We start from the raw sequence: 22,518 nt of genomic DNA on the forward strand, positions 1-22,518 counted from the left end.
GTGATCAACTCAATTCATAAGTATTTTCAGTTCAATCTCTCTCTTGACATATTGCTGTCAGCATATAAAGAAAGAATACAGTGATGGACATCAAATCTAACTTCCAGTTTACATTCAGTATTTTCCAAGAGGCAAACCTGAAAACTTTCATAGTATTTTTATGTCCCATGAGTTATAGACATGTTATCTACAAAGAGAGTAAACGATGAATGCTAACAGAAGGCTTTATCTCTTCAATCATAATGCATGTCTAATTACATGCCATTTTACAAGAAAATTCTCTCATATGCATGATGGAGCTTGAAAACTTGTGGAACTATGTAACCACACTGAAGAAAACCTCTATACTTCTTGTATAAATGTACATCAGTGTATGCTCCTGCAAAACAAATCAAGTTGTCAATAACCTACATGGTATAATTCAGAACAATAAAAGTTACAACCCAAAGCTCTAGTAAATGAGGTGATAGCTTCTTATAATTCATTGGAAAATGACTCGATGATCAATTTACTTACTGTATCATGCTACTGAATCTTGTCGTAGGGGTTGGTTCTCGTTCTGCTGGTTATCAAGTGGCATGTACTGAGACATAATTGCCATGATCTCAGAGTCCATGTATGACTGCAATGGAGAGCATTTAGTTCATTCTTACTCATTCTCTTCAAAGAGGTTACACAAAATTTCAGATGAAAAGCTTACCCTGAGCCTGTATTTATAGAATATGTAGCCTGCTATTCCAAGGCCAACCACACATGATAAGACCAATATTATCAACGTCCACCCAAATCTTGACATATTCTTAGCTGCGTTAGAGAACAAAAGTTCATAAATCTAATGCCGCATGAAGATAAGAAATGTGAGCCTGAGCCATAATGTGCAAGTGAAACCAAAAACCTAAATAGCATGTGGATTTAATTTGATCGGTGAGGAAAAAGAAACCCTCGAGTTTTCACACATAGATGATCTACATTTTCTTCACAAGTTAGTCTATGATCTGCATACATCTAGCATGGAACATATACTCACTACTCAGACATATCTATAACATCAATTCTGCGAATATGTTTAAATTTGTTAGGAAACCATCTATCACAACGATAGCGATAATGCCCAAGTATAACCACTTCTTATGCAACTAGTATATATAATGTTAATCTTGCCATAGATTCTTACCTATGCATGTGTCTTCTCCCTTTATATACAGAAGGTTACCCGAGCACTTGCATTCATATGCACCCCATGTATTCTTGCATGAGCATTCGGGACAAGTACATGCCAGCTTTTCCTTGCACTCATTGACATCTGAGACATTAGTGCAAATCATGGTCACTTACTAAATTGCACCGCATTATCTCAAGAATTGATTAAGGAGGTATAGAAAAGACTGATGATTAATTAGTGTGAGAAAGCAATACCTTCGCATTTGAAACCATTGCCTGAAAACCCAGCAGGACACTGGCAGCCAGACAATGACGAATCCTATGTACAGTGACAAGGCAATTCATAATAAGATGGAGTTCATAAACTCTAGATAGAATGCAGAAGAGAGAAATGGTGAATCTCAGTACCGAGCAAGCAGAAAATGTTTGGCCATCTCTAGTTTCTGACCAACAACCTCCGTTGTTCACTGCACATCTCCCCGGTCCCACAGCTGTTCAGTGGAAAATGAATGAGATCTTTACTTCCAAATGCTAAAAAACCACAATTTTATTTACAAGCGAGATCTTGATGTTAAGCTCGGTATGCGGTATTAGTATAACAGAACGACAATTAATTATGATTAACAATGTAACTACTTCCAACCATTAGCTTGAAGCTTTGCTTTAGCTAATCAATAAACATCAATGAAGAGAATGCCAAATGTACCTGTACAAGAATTGTACCCATCTCCCTGATATTGAACGCCATTCACCAAGGGGCATTCGCATACTCTGCCCCTAAAAGTGTCCTAGAGAGAGAATGGGAGAAAGAAAAGTATTACTATCTGATCGTAAAACTATCTCTTGTTTGGACAAATCCTCATGGCGTATTAACTTTACTTTAAATAGGATACAGTAGTACCTTGCAAGCAGTTACATTCAACTTCTCGTCTTTCCAACAACCACCGTTTGAGTCAAGACACTGATTTGTTTCGAGATCTAAGATATAAAGGAAAAAATAGGTAAAACAAACTATGATACCAAGAGCATTATAGAGACAAAGCAGTTGGATCTTCATAAGACATCAGTGTCAGCCAACAAGTACCTGGATTCAAGCAAACATGAGGTTCGGTGGACTCCTTGAAACCTGCGCATATGGCTTTCAGCACCGCGGTTCTCTCCAATATACCTTCAGAGGAAAAAAGATTTTTTTCACCACAAGAAGATTTATAATTACTCATGGATCAGACATGCAGGATCGAGAGGTATAGCATCTTCTTTCAAAAGAAGAAAGTATATGAATCAGAAAGCGTCAAAGTGAGCAATCTGGAGTATCACAACAAATTCAAGTAGTTCACATACATGAAGAGAAAAGCTTTTAGCTAAAATCAAGATCCATGGAAATCTTTCAGATTTATTCTGACACTCGACTTTATTCATGTTTACAGTGAAGGAAATGGTTTCAAAGTTAAAAACATAGAATGGATCTTCCATGATATTCATGATACTGAGAAGAAAACAATGAAAAAACATATTCCTGCAATATAGGGTTTTTCTCGAACCTCGGTACTGGACATCGTTTATGATCAGAGTGGGCAAGATGGTTACGTCTCCTCGAGAACCATGACCAACCTATAATCAATTTGAAAGTTGAGAATGAAAATTATTCCGATGGCGAACCTCAAATACAGATGAAAGAAAAAATTAACGAAGAAAAATGACCTATAACATCAACTTGTTATGCACATTATAGACCATATTTGTCCGACCATATTCTCTACAGACAGACTTCTAAATTTCACAGCTAAGGAAGGTATCAGATTTTCAAGAAGAAATTATAACAAAAGGAGCTGTCAAAAACCTGGACTGCTTGCTCTGTCTTCAAAACTTCATTCTCGGTGTCAGCTTCAGGATCACCCATGCAATTTGAAATTTTGTCGAGAGATAAACCTGAATAAGCAAATTGAAATTATATAATATCCTTATCGAAGTGCGTGATAAGTCACCTCGTTCATAGTTCATAGACTTACCGAGTGACTTCACGATATCCTCGGCACAATTCCGGGTGTACTTGTTATCCTTCATTGAACATCTAATATGATAATCTGTGACATAATCCCACCAGATCCATGGCCTGCCACTCTCATTTGCTACTCTATGAACACAGAGCTGCCTCAGGTTCTCAAAAACAATATCCTTTCCATCATAACCTGCGTCAAAGTCCTGCTCAGGATCAGGAGCACAGTATCTACCATTGTTAATGCACTGAGCCTTGCACTGCTTGCTAAGTAAGAAAGCCTCTGGGCAGAACCAGGTTATGTAGTGAGGGGTGAACAGAGTGTATCCCCCCCTTTCAAGATGCTGAGCGTGGCCCTTGAAATTCTTAACAAAGTTCACTTGCTCGTCGCAGCGAGGGCCACACTCGTCATTGCTGTTAGTCCAAAACTCGTACTCTACCCTCTCATCAGGGTGCGGCATCGACTCCGTCCAATCCAACTTCACGATGATCTCTTCAGTTCCCTTTGCAAATGCTTTCTTCAATGCATCGCCGAAAGCCCGGTTGATGAGGGCAGAGGGGATGGTTATCTTATCAACATACTCCGTGCCTTCACTCGCCTCGGGGGTGTCCATGGTTAGCAGAGGCTCATTTGTGTTGTCAGCAACTAGGACTGCAGCAGCACCAGCAGTCTGAGAATTCCATGCCTTCAGAGCAAAGTAGCATTCTGGACAAGAAGGGAAAAGCAATTAGGCCCACCTAATGAAAAGGACCATCTGAAACCTTGCTTGGAATATAAGGCTGGGTTGCTTGTTATCAAAAAGTAGAATTTTGTAAGAAAGGAAAAGAGATCAATCTTTACTAATTGAATCTGAGTATTAAACCATTCGACGATACTTCTTCTAAAGATGATTCCATAAATGAAAAGAATAAATTTAAAGAATTCTGAACTGATCTGAGAGGAAGAAAGAGCCAAATTAATCACATGACATAGCTCTACCAATCAAAGAATCATTCCATCAATAAGAACTGCAAGATCAACGAAGAAATTCCTTAGTTCACGACATTCAAACACAAAGCCCCTTCATATTTTTCCAAATCCGGCTGCATAAGAAATTATAGACTGCCATAATTGGCACCCAAGTCCAAGATATACAGGATCGAATTCTTAAGTGAACCTTTTCCGAATCATAAGGAAGAAAAAGGGTCAAGTACATAAAGTTATCAATTGCTACAAATATAGCAACAACTATAAAAACAGAGTACGAAGACATAAAAGAAGGGTGTTCAAAGAAGCATTAAATCGAACAAATTATCATCAATTTAATAACGAAAACAGAGAAAACTCAAAAATTAGATTAAGGATAGATCAAAAACCTCCACGATCAACAAGAAGGATCACAGGCCTCCCAGACTTTGACTTGAATTGGTTATCAAACTCCTTGCAGCCGTCGGACTTCTTGTCGGGGTATATGACGACGCCGGTCATCGTGCCCCCGTAGTCTGGTACGCCGAAGTTGGCGATGGCCGCATCGTGGTGGCCCCTGATTTGCTCCGGCGATATCACGCTGACGCTGCTCTTCTCGACGACGAATCGAGCCGTTGCTGAGCTAGCGAACACCGCCAAGAAGAGGGCTACGACGGCAGCGAGCCAGTCGCGGCGGTTCGCCATTAGTCCTGATGCTAAAGCTCGCTGCGTTCTTTGGGTATGGAGAAACTTAGAAGAGAGAGAAGACTTAGAGAAGAAGGAACGGAAGGTGGGAAGGGAGACACAAGAGAAGACTAAAATGGAGTTGGGGTGTCACAGGAATCTTAGTTAACGGTTTATATGTGGAATTCTAGAGAGAGAAAGAGAGAGAAGAGAGATGGAGAGATTGCTTACTTTGTACATCTCGGTTTGAAAGTTCTTATATTAGAGAGAGAAAGAGATTGCTTAGTTTGGAGAATATTTTATGTGAATTAGAAAATGGTACATCGTCAGTCATACGTAGAAGAGAAGGTGACAAGGAGAGATGTGAGCGAAGAACCAACTACCGCCGGGTTAGGAGATGGGAGGGGAGAAAGGGACCGTTGGAACTTTAAAAGATCTACAAGATGACCTACATGCCCTTTGTCTTTCTTTTTTACATTTTACACCTTATGTTTTATGTCTATTTTAGAGTTAATTATATTGAAATCCCTGAATTATAGCCAGCCCATTTTCATAAATACCTTCTTATATATTATTTTATATTTTGTATAATATCCACTTATAAAATATTAAATAATTATCCATGGCTATTTTGGTCATTTTGGAAGTCATGGTCTTCCGCCTGTCTGCGGTAGGATGCTCCGAGGAGCATTCTAATTGCCCCCTCCCACGCGTTTAAATTTCAACTAGAGTATAATATTAACTTATTATTATAATTAAACAAATATGGGGGAAATAAGAAGTCATCGTCCTTCTTCTACGCCCGAGAGGCACGATGTGCACATAAGGCCATTAAAGAATTCCATCGTAGACTTTGACTTGGTCCGGAAAATAATAACTCACTCTCCCTAAATCACAACCTTCGACTCCGTGAACTAATTTCTACACCCACTTCTCCAAATTCCAATCTTTGTCTTTCCAATATTTCTCCCCTAATTGTGATCCATGATCTATTCGTGACGCCAGGTTTGTATTGTGGAAACCTTGTTCTTAATTTTTCTAGATTTGATTACGGATTCAACGAGCCCCAAAATATTAGAAAAAAAAATATAGCAGAAATAATCTGTCCTTAACAGCAAACAAGTTAATTAAGCCACAAACTAGAGGTGGAGATCAGGATGTTATTACTTTATTTATAGCTCTTCTTTGATGAATTATTGATATAAGAACACACTGACAATTTCTTATCCTAAACCCAACCCTTATGGGTGTAAAGAGTTATTTAGGAATTTATTATTCTACCTTGGATTTTTGATTCATTATCTTTTGATTACGTCTGGATCAAGCTTTGCATTACCGTAGAAATGTTCGAATAGGACAATGGATTATTGATATTAGAGGACTTGGTCATTGTTCATAGATGTAATTGACTAAATATTTTTTATATAACTATTTAGGGCGACGATAAATCTATAAATGATGATGTATTATTTTTGTACTCCGTTCAAAACACGACGTGAGAATAATTTATTATATTAGTGGATAAGTGGTGTGATAGAATAATATTCTAGTTGTTAGTCAAGTCGTCGCGCATCCGAACGTGCCAGATAAGCCCTGGATACCAAACTCGGTAAAGTACTAGTTCGGAATGCAAATTGGATCTAGACGATGTCTCCATTGTGAAATATTCTATATCATGTTAGAAATATGAAAGACAAGCTATATGTAACTAAGGAATGCCAAAATCACATGGAAAGGTATCAAAGAAGGAATAAAGAAAAGAACGATTTTGCCAAAACAATTCGTACCTTAATTGTCTCCACCATAAATCTGCTGCTGGTAGTCCAATAGAAAAGCTCCGCATAGGTGAGAAACCTTTTTCATTTTGTTGTTCAATCGCAGTCTTTAACCACTGCTACAGTTAGTGGGTGACATGGGCAGGCATGCATAGCTCATCAAACTGGAATATATAACCAAACTTTATTAGAGTAATTATTGTGAAACTAGCAAGAAAGGCAACATAATAGGAGTGAGCGACTCCAAAAAAATTTCTGGTGCTTGGGCTTGGGCTAGGATTAGATTCAATTTTATTTTATTTTATTTTATTTTTGGATACTGGGTTGACCGAAGTTCTGGTCGGGTCGGAGCCTAGGTTAAGATCTAAACCAATGTCGATCCAACTTGACCTGATGAGCACCCCTAATCTCAAATAATCTAGAGCTATATAATACTTTTTATTTAAAAGTAGACTTCACTCGTTAAAATCTTACCACTTACATGTTATATGGTAATACTTGGTATGATGATATATATATCTCTAGAGGTCAGCTTGACTCTGATGAATCTTTTACCACGTGTAACACGGCACAAATACATGAACAGAAACTTCTCCTAACAAGGAAGTTAAGGTGATAAAAGAATTTAAAAACCCTATGGACCATTCTAATCAAAATGATTTTGCTAGGTTCTTCTGCCTGATGGTTTCATCCTTTGTCATAGCCTTGGGATGGTTCTAAAGAGTATAACAACGAATATTTATTTCGTCCAACTCCTAATATAAATTCTCCTAGGTAAAGAGTTGTTCAAAGAAAGTTTTAAGAAACAAAATGTTCACCAGAAACCTGGTGACTGGTAGAAGATAGCAAGCATAAGCATAGCAAGAGGAAGCAAATGATATTATAGATAAGAAACTCGAGCATGAAAAAAGTTGAACACATAAGAGAACCAATTTTTTTTTTTAAATCTTGTTTCAGATACAATTCTGGCTGGATTTCTTATGATCTTATGATGAATTGATATGATCAACAATATCAATTAGCATCCAGGTTGGAAAGAAAACCTTGACCCAGGGCTTTTATTTAGGATGCTATGTCGTTAATAATAAAAAACAAGACCTGCAAGATAAAGGAGCAGAGAGCATCAAGATCTAGAAGTATCAGAATTATTCTAGTATCTTAAGTAGGGATCCTTTCTGCTATCCCTGTATCTTTATCTTTTATATCCTTCCCTGATTAAGTCTTCTTGATTTCAACTTCTCCTAATGTTACAGAATAATTACAGAACCAACCTTCGCTGGCTATTTATGTTTGGATAAAAATAATTGAGTAGAGAATCAGATTAAAGAGCATAAATACCCATTTATTCTTCAGTACTTTGAATATGTACACCTGCAAGGGAAAGTATTGGAACCCAAAAGATGCACACTGCACTCCCATTAGAACCCCACAGAAGAGCATTACATATGCTTCAAAACACCTACTTCGCCATATCATCTGCAAGCAATCATTCATCTATGAACACTGACTTGAAACCAAAACGAAAATGTACAAAAAAAACATTCTCAATCTCATTGTGGCATTTTATCAGACGGTGGCCAGTTGAGAAATTTGCGGCCCAGAAGCGACGGCGGCAGATACGTCTGCAACGAGCAATCGGCATGATCTGGAGGATACAAGTATTCCTTCCCATACCCCAACTCCTTCATCAGCTTCGTCGGTGCATTCCTCAAATGCAGCGGCACCCCCTCGTTCCCTCCCTCTGACTCTTTCACCGCCTTCCTTGCCTCTCCGAGCGCTTTGTACACCGCCACCGACTTGGGGGCCTGAGCCAAGTATGCCACGCATTGCGCCAGGCACACGTCGCATTCCGGCATTCCGATAAAATGGCAAGCTTGGTAGCAGGCGACCGCATGGCCTAGTGCGGCGGGGTCGGCGAGGCCTACATCCTCACTTGCGAACCGGATGAGGCGGCGAGCAATGTACAAAGGCTGCTCTCCTCCTTCCAACATCCTCGCCAGCCAGTAGATAGCAGCGTCGGCGTCGCTTCCGCGCATCGACTTGTGCAAGGCGCTGATCAGATTGTAGTGCTCATCGCCGGCCCTGTCGTACGTCAGGTGTTTGTTCTGCGTCGCCTCCTTGGCGTGCCCAAGTGTGACCACGACAAGCTCGCTTCTTTCTTTGTTTTGAGCTAACTGGGCGGCGATCTCCAGCGAATTCAGCGCAACGCGGGCGTCGCCGTCGCAGTTGGCGGCTAAGAATTCGATGGTGTCGTCCTCGAGAGAGACGGGGGATCGGGTGGTGAGGACAAGGCCGTGGTCTTGATCACATACGGCGCGGCGAAGGAGGGTGCCAATGTCTTCCGGGGCGAGGGGGCGGAGGGCGAGGACGCGGCAGCGGGAGAGGAGAGGCGTGGTGAGGTGGAAGGAGGGGTTCTCGGTGGTGGCTGCGAGAAGGGAGACGGCGCCGGACTCGAGGGCGGGGAGGAGGGCGTCCTGCTGGGTGCGGGAGAAGCGGTGGATCTCGTCGACGAAGAGGAGAGTGCGGAGGCGGCGGGAGGAAGAGGAGGGGACGGCTTCGCGGAGATCACGGACAGTGGCAGAGACAGCGGAGATGGGGACGAAGCGGGTGGAGTCGGAGGGAAGGGAGGCGGCGAGGGCGCGGGCGAGGGAGGTCTTGCCGGATCCGGGCGGGCCCCAGAGGATTAGGGAAGGGAGGGGAGAGGAGGAGGAGGTGGTGGAGAAGGAGAGGAGGAAAGGGAGGAGGTGGGATTGGCCGAGGACGGAGGAGAGGGCGGTGGGGCGCATGCGGTCGGCGAGAGGGGAGAGGCGGGGAATTTTCGATTGGGGAGGAGAAGAGGTGGAGAAGAAGCGGGAGAGGGTTGGTTGGGAAGTAGAGGAGGGGGAGGGGGAGGGGGAGGGGGAGGTCTTGGGGGAGTTATGGTGGGAGAGGATCCAGTCGGCGGCGGCAAGAGGGGAGTCGCCGCCGGTGGCAGCGAGGGCCTGGGCGGCAACTTCTTGGGAGAAGCCCATGCTAAGGAGTTCTTCCATGGAAGTGCTTGGCGTGGCGGAGATGGTGAGAAATGGCGGGAACAGGGAATAAACTGAGGGGGAAACTATGCGAGTAGTGTCTGGTTATTAATATACTCATATGGAGATCCAATGCATTGGGAAATATATGTACTTATAAAGCTAATTTTGTTAAACATTTGCATACAAATTATAATTGTTACTAGGATACCTCAAACCATCTTAAGATGATGTATTCCAAAATATGCTCATTTTTAAGTGCATATTAATACAGCATATAGTTCTCTTTTTGTATCTAGATGTGCATCGCTAGATCCAACAAATAAAAAAAAAATGTTCTTAAGCTAAATGGTACATCTAGAGATGCAGCATCTGTAAATATGGCAAACCAAGCAGTTTCACTCTTCAAGGCTAAAATTCATTAGATATATCTGACTTGCAACTGTAACATGATTCAGAAAAGCAAGGAACAGTCATTAGCAAGTTTTGCAGTAACAAAAATTCAGCAACAGCCAACAAGAAGGTTAAAAACATAAATTTCCTTAAGAGTCTTTGATCACTCAAAGCAGGATGAAGAAAGAAGGCAAGCTCTACTTCCGCATTCGAAGTTGCATCACAAAGTTTTGGCATGATGTTTGTCCCACCAGAACTTTATTATATATTGTGTCTCTTCCTAATCTTGCCTTTTCCTTTACCATGCCTCTTCCCTTTCTGCAGCTTCAACTTCTTCTTTAGCTGCTTCTTTGAAATGCCACCACCTGGCTTTAACAATGATTTGGCCTCCACACCTTGCGAGCTTCCTCCTTCGGCCATCTCCACATCTGCTCCAATAACAATTAAAGAGGAACAATCAAATTATGGAAGAAGTTGTTAACATGAAGTATAAGCTATGAACAAACAAAATTATAATGCTTTTCTTCCTGTGTATCTGATAAAGGTCCAAGATGTTCCCAACAGCATTAAGATAAACTCAATGAATCAGCCATTAAAACAAATGTTCAAATGCATAAGCTCGCTCTCCATTTCAAAATGCAACCTGGGTTTAATGGAATAAAAGTGCTTTTCTACTCGAGAAAGATATCATAGCCAAAAAGAGTCTCCCCAGCTTTACGAATATCTCACATCTTTTCCTACATTATAGATTGAATCTTAAAACCTAACTCATTTAATAGTGGATCAATAGTGAATCCTCACATTGTTTAACACATTTTGTGTGACATTTAAGATGAAGATAGCAAAATAATTTTTAGAAGTGCATAAAGATGTTTTCTGTTGGCAGTTTTCAGTAGTAGATACATCATATTACTATATATGATTTAACTTCTCCTGTATCTTTTTCCCTTCTCATCAGTGTGTGTTCATCCATTCTCAGCCGAATAATTGTACGATTCATATAGCAGATCTCAAATAATTGGAACCATAGACTTGGTTGCTGTTGTGTAACGTTAAGATTAAGATCAAGCTGCTGCATTAAATTATAGGTTTCTTAACTTGGAATAGCAATCAAAGACGAACAATACATGGGCTTGAACACGAAGAAACAATAACGAAAACCAACGGAAAACATACAGTACGTCGAGCAATGCAGACCTACGCATACTGAACTGCTTATAGACTGTTATAAAATCAAATTGGGGTTTCTCCAAACTATAGCTTTCGAGATAAATCACACGAAAAGAAAGTGGTTCTTTATTTTTCCTATGGAAAAATCCATATGATAACAGTTCCATTAGACAATAAGAGCATAGCAGAGAGCAATCTTTCAGAAAAATCGCCACTTTCCGAGTCAAACAGCCTCAAATCTCAAATTGAGCAAATCCGACAAATGGTATGGATTGAAACCAAGAATAAGCATAAAAAAGCCACGAACCCATGGCGGTGGAAGGCTCGTCAGCGTCGATCGGTTTGCGTACCGGGAGCTTGGGCGCCGCGAGAGCGGCCTCTTGGGCGGCGAGCTTGGCCGCCTCCTTCTTCTCGTAGAAGGGCTCCGCAATCTCTCTTCGGATAGTCCTGAGCCTCTTCTCCCTCTTCGACCTCAGCGACTTTGCCATATCTCTCGCTTCCACCAGCTCGCTCGCGCCGCCGCGCTAGGATAGGGGAAGGGAGAAGGGGTTTTAGGGTTTTGGAAGAGCAAGGGCCAAGGAGCCTAAGAGTCGGCTTCAAGTGACTCCTCCTTTAATTATAAGAATATTATAAAATACCTATTTCATTAGTTATTAATTAATATTTTCATTAAAAAAATATTATGTAATGGGAGTAAAAAGGTGAAAGCAGATAGAATACAAATTAAATAATAATAAAATTATATCAGTATCTATATTTTTATAATATAATTATCGGAATATATAGGTAATTAATAGGTATATGTGAAAACTAGATAAAATTTTTATAAAAGTTTTAAAAAATTTATGGCCGTTATTTTTTTATAACATTTTAAACTAAATAATATATAAATATTGATTTAAATATTATATTTAACTCATATTTGTATCCCATTACGGATTCAAATATCAAGACATAATAAAAAAAAAATCTCAATTCATATAATTCAAAAGTTGAATATGAACCGGACGAGTCGAATTAAATTCCACACGTTTTCACCTCTAGTTTCACAGATTAAATTTTAGAGAAGAGTTAACAAAGGGGAAAATAGTTTGGTTTTAAAACTGTAATATTATAATGTTTTTAGGGTTAATTATGCTAACACTACTTGAATTATACCTGATTTTTATATAGACTCTCGTAAATTTTTTAGGTTATAATGTGACATCTAAACTTTTAAAAAAAATTAATCTGACACTTCTGTTAGTCTACCATCAGAAAAATTGGGCAACTTAACTTAAGCGACAGTTAATTAACCTTAAGATGACATAGATACCCTTTTATAAACCTTCTAATTAAATTAAAATTAAAAGATATATATTATTATAATTAAATTTAACATATTATAAAAAATAATCATCTTCCTCCCCTATCCACCGTCACTGACTTCTCTCTTCACCATCGCTGACCAACCCTTCACCGTCGCCAACCGCCTATTCACCATCACTAATCACCGACATTACCTCCCCGCCGTTAGCTTATAACAGCCAGGCGCTAGCCGACCAACATCTTGATCGTGCGACAACGAGAAGCCAAGCAGCCTCTACAATGGGAGCGAGTGAGGTTGTACTCTTCGGCCTTGTTCAAGCCTTTCTTTAGCTCGACAACATTGTCCCGCATATCCCAGTGAAGTGATTTGTGTGGGTTTGATGGAGCAGAGAAGTTGAGATTATTTAGGTAATTTACTAAGTTTTTTTTAAATTTAATAAAATCGTTAACTTATTAAGGATATAATCGGTCGTTATGCGTTTTTCATGGTCGCCGTACTCATTTCACTTTGCCCCAAAATAAGTTCAGGGGTAATAATAACCTTAAAAGAGTTTAGGGGTCATTGTGAAACCGGCGATACTTGAGGGGTGTTAGAGTAATTAATCTTTTTTTATATTATAGTTTAGGGATTACAATATGTACCCCAAAAAAAATGGAAATAGGGTGTTTATGTAATTATCCCAAATAAATATCCTAAAGTTCACCTCCTTCGCGGAACTCCACAGCCATGCCATATCCATTCCTCCTCTCCTCTCTCACCGCGAATTTGAATCCCCCGCCATCTCTCCGCCTCAATTTCCTGCCACCCGACTCCACTCCCTTCCCCTTCGTGTCGGTTTCATTCTCCGGCTGCCACCGGCGACCATCGCTCTCCCTGAGAGCCAAATCCGAGATGGCTTTCTCCCTCGACGCCCAAGGCCACAAAACTCTGTTGGAGTTCATGGGAAAGGAAGTACCTAGCGTGGGAGACGACCTATCCATCCTCCTCGCCCATCTCCAGTGCGCTTGTAAGCAAATCGCCGCCGTCGTCGCTTCTCCCTTCAACGCCGAGCTCGGCCGACGAGTTGGTGGTGGTGGAGCTGGGACTTTATCAGGGCGGGATGCTCCCAAGCCGCTCGATTTAGTTTCGGTAGGGTGGTAATTTTTTATCTCGTTTGGCTGCTATTTCTTTTCTTTTTCCTGGGCGTAGGGTCTTCCATAATTTGGATATTTCCTCTCTTTTTTTTTTCGGTTTTCTCTTTGGTGTTTTCAATGCCTTCCCTCTATGGAGTTTTTTTTTTTTAGATGGTTTATTAAAATTGATGTGTCAAAATGCCATCTTTGAAATTATTGGACCCGTGGTTGGAATTCTTAATTTGGGGATTGCTAATGAGTTGTGAATAAAAGGAGAATCATATAGTTGATTCGATTTGTATCGATTTGTCCAACAGAGAGGAGTTTCAAACTTCCCTTGGTTCATTTTGGGAACACTGTACGTGTACTTATATAAATCTCTTTCTGAACCAAGTGACAGCAAAATGAGCAGTGGATAACAGTATATACAAGCTAGATACCTATGCAGTAGCATCTGGCATTGCATGGAATATTCTTATGATTCATATTTACCAACTACAGTTTTTTTCCCATTGTAGAATGAGATTATATTGTCATCACTTCGAAACTCTGGAAAAGTTGCAGTCATGGCATCAGAAGAAGATGACGTTCCAGTTTGGTTATCTGATGATGGCCCATTTGTTGTTGTTACTGATCCTCTTGACGGCTCTCGAAATATTGATGCTTCAATTCCTACTGGAACCATCTTCGGGATTTATAATAGGCTTGAAGAATTAGACCATCTGCCTGTGCAAGAAAAAGCACAGCTCAATTCCCTCCAAAGTGGAACACACCTTGTTGCTGCTGGCTATGTGCTATATTCATCTGCCACAATTCTATGCATTAGCTTTGGTTCGGGGGCTCATGCCTTTACATTGGATCATTCAATTGGAGAGTTTGTCCTTACACACCCCTGCATACAAGTTCCTCGTCGTGGTGAGATGCTTCCTGCACAATTATGTACTATGAGGGAAAAATTAAAAGAAACTGACACATTGGAATAAGTTTCTAAAGGGAAATAATTCTCTAGGTTGTTCATCTTTCTCGATAACAGAAGTGAGAACCCATTTATTCATTTAGCAGACTTACAATTGATTGGAAATGGTGCTAAATAACATGGTGTGAAGTCAAATTTTAATATGGTTTGAAGTTTGTCGCCTAGAAAAAAAAAAAGGAATATTTTAAGCCAAAATAGAATGCTTTTTAGCCTATTGTGTTCCAAGATAAATGTCAAAGCCAGAAATATTGATTGTTTCAGTCTTAACCAATGGTTCTGACTGTAGTTTTCATTAAATTTTGGTCATTACTGTCCCATCTCTGGCAAAACTTCAAATAATTACGGTGACTTTTCCACCGATATCTTGTTTTACTCATGTTAAGTAACACCAAATTGATTTATGCATCCTTTTTTGCTAAAGTCCTGCCTTCTTTATTTCCAGGACAGATATATTCCGTCAATGACGCACGATATTTTGATTGGCCAGATGGCTTAAAGCGTTATATTGATACTGTCAGACAAGGTAAAGGCCAGTATCCTAAGAAGTACTCAGCTCGATACATCTGTTCGTTGGTCGCTGATTTCCATAGAACACTTATATATGGTGGAGTTGTGATGAATCCAAGGGATCATCTTCGGTTGGTTTATGAGGCAAATCCACTTAGTTTCCTTGTGGAGCATGCTGGGGGTAGAGGATCTGACGGTAAAACTAGAATTCTTTCCATTCAGCCAGTTGAACTCCATCAGAGGCTTCCCTTGTTTCTGGGTAGTTTGGAGGATATGCACGAATTAGAAAGCTACAAAAATATCCAACAGAGGATTAACCCTGGATATGAAGTCTGATGTTATTGAATTTTCTATGCATTGAAATGTAATTTGCCCTTTTGATACCTAATGGCTTGTGTAGATCTAATCTTTTTGAGGTTGAGGTGATATATCTAAATTATGTGGTGTAAATTGTATATTTAATAGAAATTTTGACAGACTCTCGCACTAAATTTGGACGAATGGAGGAAAAGCATCCATATAGTCAACACCAAGCAGTTGGGACTAAAAATATTGGTGTTTGTTGTTGTGCACATGTTGAGTTGAATTTTGTCTCTTTGAATTATTCTGGCTTTAGAAATATGACTATGCTGCAGCAAACAGAACAAGCTACAATATTATGTATTACCTAATCTCACTTATTAGATGACTGAGCTTGTCTTTCCATTTTTTGTTTCTATGAACAGGCTCGAAGTTTCTGTTCCGTCTGTTTTTGAATTTTATATATGCAAGCAAACAAGTTGGTAGTACAAAAATACAGATGCTGTCCTGGCTATATCCAATGTTATCACGTGAATTCCTTATCAAAAATTGATCCAGGTAAATACTTTATTACTGATTCATGCTTAGGACACCAAGTTGTTTTTCAATTTACTTATTCTAGGGTTGATTTTAGAGATGATACACTCATAAAAATTATTGCAGTTAGCACTGATGAAAGGTTTTATTGCAAATCATAAGAACTTCATTTTCGAGCATCAGGATCATATTTATTGTGTTGTGATTTAGAAATCTAGTATGGATTGTGGACCACAGATATGACATTTTATAGGTGGTACCATTGTAGCATGCTTATGTAATATTAGGGAAAGAGAACTTAGTTTTGCTTAAGAATGCATTTGTAGAAATATGTTTCTCCCTCAGGCCTTAGTTAATTCTAACTCTTTAGAAAACCTAATTAATTTTCTTAACAAGCATATATGTCGATGTGGATGTGACTTGTGAGAATACTCATAAGCTACATAACAGAACAGAAACACAGAGAACATAATTGATTTTCCTGATTCTGGCATTGGTATCACTAGTTTACTCAAAGTGTAATATCATATAATGCATTCCACATTGGCAATTCCTGATGCTTTCCATAAGACATTTCATTGCAATATCATTTTCAAATTAGCAAAGACTATAAGCAATACATGATACCTTCTTGACAATAGCCAGGGCTGCTTATAGCATGACAAAGCTCAACATAAACACGACTCCTAATACATTGTTCTGATAATTTGATGGTTTAATTTATTCTTAGTAAACACAGACCAGTACTCCAATAGTTGAACACTTAGAGGATTTTCACATGTTCTGCATTAATGCTTGCAGGAGACTTTACACATCTTCCTTCTCAAGCTATTCCCCACATACTTTCAAGCATTTCCCTTAGCTTTGGGATTTGATTTTCTGGTAGGATCAGATTTACCAATCTTCCTTTGTTTTTGCCACCTTGAAGCACCAAGACAGCTCCTTCATCACCAACTCCATCAATGCTATATTCCACATGAATTGGCTTCTGACCCTTCAGCTCCAACCCGTAAAGTTCTATTTCTTGCATATCAATAAAGGTGAGATTCGCACCATAAATAATTACATCTGGTTTACCAGTTTCTCTGTCCACTATTCCTTGAACCAACTTTGTCTCGTCAACTTCTTCTTTGGCTATCAACATTGCCAATTCTGAAAGGTCCACCTTGCCAGGAGAGGAATCTGTCTTGACATAGCATATTTTCTGCTCATTCTTTAAGCTACAACTTCCTATTGAAGGACCACTCTTGCATATGGTTACTGACTTCAACTCTTTTCCTTCCCTAACCTTTGCCAAGCATTGCCAGATTAGAGCTGAGATCATCTCAAAATATCCTGCTTCAGTCGATTCTTTTACTTGCAGTTGCTTAAGCTTCATCTCAGTGATTTCAAAGGAATATGTTGCCATTTCACAATTGTTTGGAGCCAGCCAGCAATCTCCAACAGGTTCAACCAGCTTTGCTGAGTGTGGCATTACTGAGGCAGATGACTTTTCCACCGGTTTTTGTTCTTCATTTTGGGGTTTAGGGAGGTTATAGGATATGGGGGGAAGGCTACCACTAAGTAACTGCGCCCACTGATTGAAGCACTTTGTGGCTGAAACTGCATCTCCAAGGACATGAGCCCAGCTGAATCCAATCGCCATTCCTCCACATTTGAAGTTAGTGAACTGTGGGTAAAATGACAAAAAGCAGGGAACTTTATGACGTAAAAAGTTATCCCATAAAGGTCCAGTGGTTAGAGTATTCATAGACATTGTACTTTAACCAAGTGGAGTTAGTACTTGGAAAGGATAGAATTGCCAGCATGGTATGCTTTTACTGGGATTCTTAGAGATGCTAAAATGCAGGAGATTCGATTATCTGGGATTTATCATTTCCTTGGTAATGCATCTAGAGAAGTTGTGACTGGTACAACCATATGTCCGCTAGTCAATCATCAGAAGCTCACTGAGTTGTGGTTAGACTGTAATGGTTAGATAAGGAACGACCCTACTTCTCTATCTCTTCTCAATCGAATTCATCGACTTCTACCATTGTCATCTCCACCACTTTACCACAATCTTAGGTCAATCATCACCACGCCTCTTCGGTCTCCCCTTTCTATGATCTATCCCTGATAGATTCATTCTCTATCTCGAATTTATCTCAATCCCAAAAGTACTCCACCAACTAACCGTTGGATTTTTAATTTACTCTTAACTTTGGAGATCCGCAGTAATCCTAACTTTATTTATGTAAGTCGGAGTCCAGTTTCGTCTTCGAATTTAGACTCACAATGATCGTGGGTCCAAAAAGGTGGTTGTTACATAGACTTGGTTGATCTTGGAATTTTTTGGTAGAAATTAATCTATTTGATTAGATAAGATGTTTTAGATCCGTAATAATATTATTTGCATTTATAGTAGAATGATGATATTTAATTCGCCTAAATTCTTGTCTACAATTTTTTGTTTTTTGAATTCAAAGCTAATAGGATAGTATACTTATGGGGCAATGTTGCAAACTGTTCAGCTTGTGCTAGAGTAGTAAATGTTTTTTGTTCTGTCTTGTTATGAGAATAATGTAAATTTGAAAAACTGCATAATAAAAAACAATATAATTTCTATTTCTTTTTCCAATAAAGAGTGTAACCAAGTCTGTGATAAGTAGATGTCTATCTAAAGCAAAGTTAGAAGGCAAGGCTCCATGAGGTTTTCACTTTTCATGGGCAAAGTTAGAAAGCAAATTTTGTTCTGTTTTCATGCAGATCTAATTTCTTTGCAGTTGTTTGAAGGACTAATTTGTGACTGTCACACGGTTTTCATGTGGTGCCACACCTTAAGTGGGATTCTCAAAGTAATAACAGTCAAGTCTTTAGTCCCAAATATTTGGGGTCTTCTGCTTGTTATTCTTCTTCTTCTTGAATGGTTTAGAAGATGGAGCATAATTGCAAAAAGGCTCTGATGCGATGAGTTATTAAAATGAAGATGCAGATTCTAGTTCTTAATTCTCTCAAGGCAGCTGCAGGTGTGTATGTGCTCAAGCATCCAATACAGGTATTCCCTGGTTCAATCTACTTCTATATACAATGGTTGTTTGTAATCCTAGTTGTGCTTAGAGCTTTAGACTGCAAATAAATCTGGTAAATTTGTTGGAATCAGTTTAGATCCAATCTATAACATTTCTTGACTAGTGCAAGTATCCTATATGCTCAATCTTTTAAAGAATTACTATAAAAGAAATTAACAAAGCAAAAGTTATACGTTGAGACATGCAATACATTATATATGGGCATATTGTTCATCTATACTAGGACAAATAAATTTTAAATTAAGATGGATCAACTGATTTTGAGGTCTATCTATGCTTGATTGTGACCTAAAATGTCTACAACTACAGAGATCAAGAAGTAATTTGCATCATTTTGTTGTTCTTGGGATTTTACAGTTAGCACCACTGTAGATGTTTGACTTCTAGTTCATGTGTTCTTATTAAGCAGAGATTATGAGAATAACCTGAATGTAGACAGTTGGAGAGAAGTGTAACTCCGGGCCGAGGACCTTCTCTGAAACAAGGTGCTTCCATGAAGAGAAATCCTTGGCCTCCAACCATTCATCGAGTGTCCTACTGCACTTTGCTTCAATGATCCTCACGCCACAATCATTACACTTGATGAATGGTCGCCCTGTCTCTGATCGCCTTATCCTCCCACTTGCAGAAAAGTAATTGTCAAGCCATGGGAACATTGGTATTTTGAGCGTGAAAATGGTGAGCCCATCAATGATCTCACTCTGTTTGAAGTAGTAAACTCCCTTCAAGTAATGGAGCTTCATGGCTAAGTCCATATTGGTTAGCTCACGAACAATTTCACCGGTCACAGTCCGAGGCACCACCGACGATATCTTATGGCCATAGACGGCACCGGAGTCCAACCCGGAGACCATGGTTACACCTAATGGACTGAGGAAAGGGAGTGAAAGAAGAGAGAGAGGAGATTAAAGCTCAAGTGATGCATTTTGAGTACTTGAAGTGTGCATTTATAGAAAGAGTGGATGGTGGGATGATGAGGGTCATGAGCTGCTTTCTTGGCAGTTGGGAGTTTTACTGTATGAGGTTGTGGAGAGATGCTACAGATAATATGCAGCCTCGGTTGTGGGAATTTTCCTGCAAATGCCTGCTAGGTTTTAGCCTTTTTTAAACTTTATCTGCTGGATGCACTGACAGCCAATTATGGACAGGCAAGTATGCGGACTGCAGGAAATTTTTGCTGTCAGGACTTAAGGAATGTATATCTAAAGATAAAATTTTGTCCTTGTATTTGTTGAAGAACCAAAGAAGACAGGTCACAGGTGTTTGAGCAGTTGGAGGCCATTAATTGAAGAATGCCAAGGGATCTACTATCGTTAATGTGGGTTAAAAATTTTAGGCTGAGGAAAATAATTTCCCTTCTAGGGCCATCAGATTGGCTATTGAGTGATCAATGGGAGGAGAAATAACAAATCATTTATATTGCAATAGTGTTGTCTTGTGGCATTTCACCTAGGAGGTAGTTACTGGATGCCCACTCTGTTCCTAGTTGCATTATCTGGACAGCAAGGAGGAAGGTAAATTATTTGCCAACTAAGTGCAGCTTTTATGATAAGTCCTATTTCTGATTTTAATGACAAGTTGGTGTGGACCTTATATCATCGGTAGAAGAATTGGCATTCAGGATCTACCTCACCTCATTGTACATTTACCATGAATGCAGCCATTAAGCTGGTGTGAATCACGAAGCCTCGACATATTAACAGTGGTCCATGCAAGTCAAGATTCTCTTTGTGAATAGTTTGGGGTTCCATTATTTACTTTTCTTATTGCAGTGTTATTTACAGAGTAAGAACTACTAATATAGCTGTTTTTTTCGCAATTATGGTGGCTGTAAGGAGATGTAACCGGAGAAATCAGAAATGTACAGGGATAAACCTGAATTCTTCTTGAGTTCAGTCTACTGAATTTCTCTCTTTTAGTAGGACTTAATATCATAATGAGTTATGATATCTCTCTCAATAGTGTTTTTTTTTTCTTTCTTTTTCCATTTACAGTGTGTGACTGTGAGTGTTGGACTTTTGTCAGTGAGTACCCATCCCACTTCTCTATCATGGAAAATTAGATGTTGAAATAAATATTTAAAGTGACCAAGAAAGAATTTGGAAAGCAATCACTCTAGTGTGTCAATCTTTTCCCCTGTGATCTTATCTTGGGTAGCAGATCAATTGCAGAACTTTCCACAGGAATTTGCTATAATCAGTACATGGCCACTCAATTATTGGCTGCCAAAACCCACTTCACAAAATTTTCTTCTCTCTTCACTCTAGCTAGTTGCTGGATGATTTTAAAGCATTCAATCAACTTGAGCAACTTTGTTTCCCATGTTAATTAATGCAACAGTTGGATGTTGAGTGTCCATATCTCAACCTGGAGTTGTAGATTGATGGGTAAAAGATTTTGGACTTCTTGCAAGACTGCTTCTTACTTTGTTTGTATAACTATTAAGTGGTATGAGAGTGATATGAAAGTGATTAGAAAAGAGCACCATGGGAGGCTGGAAGAGAAGGTTGTTAGCTGACCTACTCCTCTCCAAGGAAGACATAATTATTAATAAAGACTTACACCTAACAACAACGAAGATAATGATGACAATGGTGACAAAAAATGCTATATCTAACAAATATTTATGGGCATAGCAACACTCGTTCGGATATATAGATAGGTGTGCAGAAGATCTTACTACTGCTACAAAGTGAAAGAAAGATATTAATGGCTTTAATAAACCTTTAATTTTTATTTTTAGTGTTTAATTGTAGAAAACATATCATAAAAGTGACTACCTAAAACTACGAAGCAAGCTGCATCATTTGACACCACCCACACCTTCAAGTACGAAATATATCATACATGCACCAAACAACAGTACCTCAATTTGGCTTGCAAGAAAGAAAGTCTTCAAATTTCCTATCAGACTATGATCGATTTAGATCTCTTTGAATGACGGGCCTCCATTTTGCTACGAAATGAAAATTCACTGGAGAGGAAAGTAGCAGTTGATTGATAATTCTATCAAATTCTATGATATTATTAAACATTTAGAGTTAAAATACATTTTAACTTCTCTGTTCAATATTTTGTTATGCATCACTATCTAATTAAGGACGATAACTTTTAATTAGACACGAATCTAATCTTTTTACCAATTATCGCCTCTCTTGCAGGACGATCCTTTATCATCCTTTTCGTTGACGGAGCAATAATTATTAAGAAAAAAAACACTTTAAAAGAGTGTGTGTTTAATGCAATTGCATTTGGATTATAAATTGATTGACGCTCCTAACTCTATTATTAAATATGTCTGTCTTTGTACTGATTAGTTTAACTTATTTAACTTATTTATGATCTGAACCCTAATTTATTTATAATTTGACGTGTCAACCCGTTTATAACACAATAGCTTGTTTATGATAGGATAATATAATTATGACCCGAATAACATATTTATTATTTAAATAATTCATTTATAACTTGAATAATTATAAAATTTTAAATAATTTATGTCATCCGTTCTGATTATGATTCGTGTAATTCATTCAATAAATAGATTGTGCTTGTGTTTGTATTAATAATACT

At 38.9% G+C, this 22,518-nt stretch overlaps 5 protein-coding genes across 11 annotated transcripts; 1 reads left to right on the forward strand and 4 right to left on the reverse strand.

The window, feature by feature from the left end:
- Positions 1 to 120: 120 nt before the first annotated feature.
- Positions 121 to 4,959, reverse strand: LOC140771841 (vacuolar-sorting receptor 6-like). The gene is made up of 13 exons (XM_073113604.1): positions 4,514 to 4,959; positions 3,171 to 3,863; positions 3,002 to 3,090; positions 2,703 to 2,772; positions 2,246 to 2,329; positions 2,063 to 2,139; positions 1,868 to 1,949; positions 1,570 to 1,652; positions 1,417 to 1,480; positions 1,175 to 1,303; positions 701 to 804; positions 517 to 622; positions 121 to 379 (listed from the first exon to the last, which is right to left on the reverse strand). Exons 1-12 carry the CDS (start codon positions 4,806 to 4,808, stop codon positions 521 to 523), a joined length of 1,872 nt encoding a protein of 623 aa, XP_072969705.1. The 5' UTR covers positions 4,809 to 4,959; the 3' UTR covers positions 121 to 379; positions 517 to 520.
- Positions 4,960 to 5,165: 206 nt separating this feature from the next.
- LOC140771843 (uncharacterized) lies at positions 5,166 to 9,807 on the reverse strand. 2 transcript variants are annotated; one of them, XM_073113606.1, is made up of 3 exons: positions 8,107 to 9,807; positions 7,901 to 8,038; positions 5,166 to 6,726 (listed from the first exon to the last, which is right to left on the reverse strand). In XM_073113606.1, exon 1 carries the CDS (start codon positions 9,589 to 9,591, stop codon positions 8,113 to 8,115), a length of 1,479 nt encoding a protein of 492 aa, XP_072969707.1. In that variant the 5' UTR covers positions 9,592 to 9,807; the 3' UTR covers positions 5,166 to 6,726; positions 7,901 to 8,038; positions 8,107 to 8,112. The 2 variants fall into 2 exon arrangements, with proteins under 2 accessions (XP_072969707.1, XP_072969706.1); XM_073113605.1 differs by having other exon boundaries at positions 7,901 to 9,806.
- Positions 9,808 to 9,966: 159 nt separating this feature from the next.
- On the reverse strand, positions 9,967 to 11,732 carry LOC140771845 (uncharacterized). Its single transcript, XM_073113609.1, has 2 exons — positions 11,441 to 11,732; positions 9,967 to 10,391 (listed from the first exon to the last, which is right to left on the reverse strand). Exons 1-2 carry the CDS (start codon positions 11,619 to 11,621, stop codon positions 10,225 to 10,227), a joined length of 348 nt encoding a protein of 115 aa, XP_072969710.1. The 5' UTR covers positions 11,622 to 11,732; the 3' UTR covers positions 9,967 to 10,224.
- Positions 11,733 to 13,128: 1,396 nt separating this feature from the next.
- LOC140771881 (fructose-1,6-bisphosphatase, chloroplastic) lies at positions 13,129 to 19,492 on the forward strand. 6 transcript variants are annotated; one of them, XR_012106232.1, is made up of 6 exons: positions 13,129 to 13,570; positions 14,073 to 14,469; positions 14,973 to 15,053; positions 15,763 to 15,895; positions 18,623 to 18,911; positions 19,355 to 19,492. XR_012106232.1 is itself a non-coding variant. In XM_073113670.1 (5 exons), the coding sequence occupies exons 1-4, from the start codon at positions 13,169 to 13,171 to the stop codon at positions 15,888 to 15,890; spliced, it is 1,008 nt and encodes a 335-aa protein (XP_072969771.1). In that variant the 5' UTR covers positions 13,129 to 13,168; the 3' UTR covers positions 15,891 to 15,895; positions 18,640 to 19,350. The 6 variants fall into 6 exon arrangements, 4 of the variants coding, with proteins under 4 accessions (XP_072969771.1, XP_072969769.1, XP_072969768.1 ...); XR_012106231.1 differs by having other exon boundaries at positions 18,640 to 18,911; XM_073113670.1 differs by lacking the exon at positions 19,355 to 19,492 and having other exon boundaries at positions 18,640 to 19,350.
- On the reverse strand, positions 16,432 to 20,867 carry LOC140771880 (protein ECERIFERUM 26-like). Its single transcript, XM_073113666.1, has 2 exons — positions 19,371 to 20,867; positions 16,432 to 17,543 (listed from the first exon to the last, which is right to left on the reverse strand). Exons 1-2 carry the CDS (start codon positions 19,797 to 19,799, stop codon positions 16,698 to 16,700), a joined length of 1,275 nt encoding a protein of 424 aa, XP_072969767.1. The 5' UTR covers positions 19,800 to 20,867; the 3' UTR covers positions 16,432 to 16,697.
- Between the last annotated feature and the right edge of the window lie 1,651 nt (positions 20,868 to 22,518).

This window comes from Typha angustifolia, chromosome 12, assembly GCF_048772165.1.
Source record: "Typha angustifolia cultivar Huaian chromosome 12, ASM4877216v1, whole genome shotgun sequence".
NCBI classification, from domain to species: domain Eukaryota; kingdom Viridiplantae; phylum Streptophyta; class Magnoliopsida; order Poales; family Typhaceae; genus Typha; species Typha angustifolia.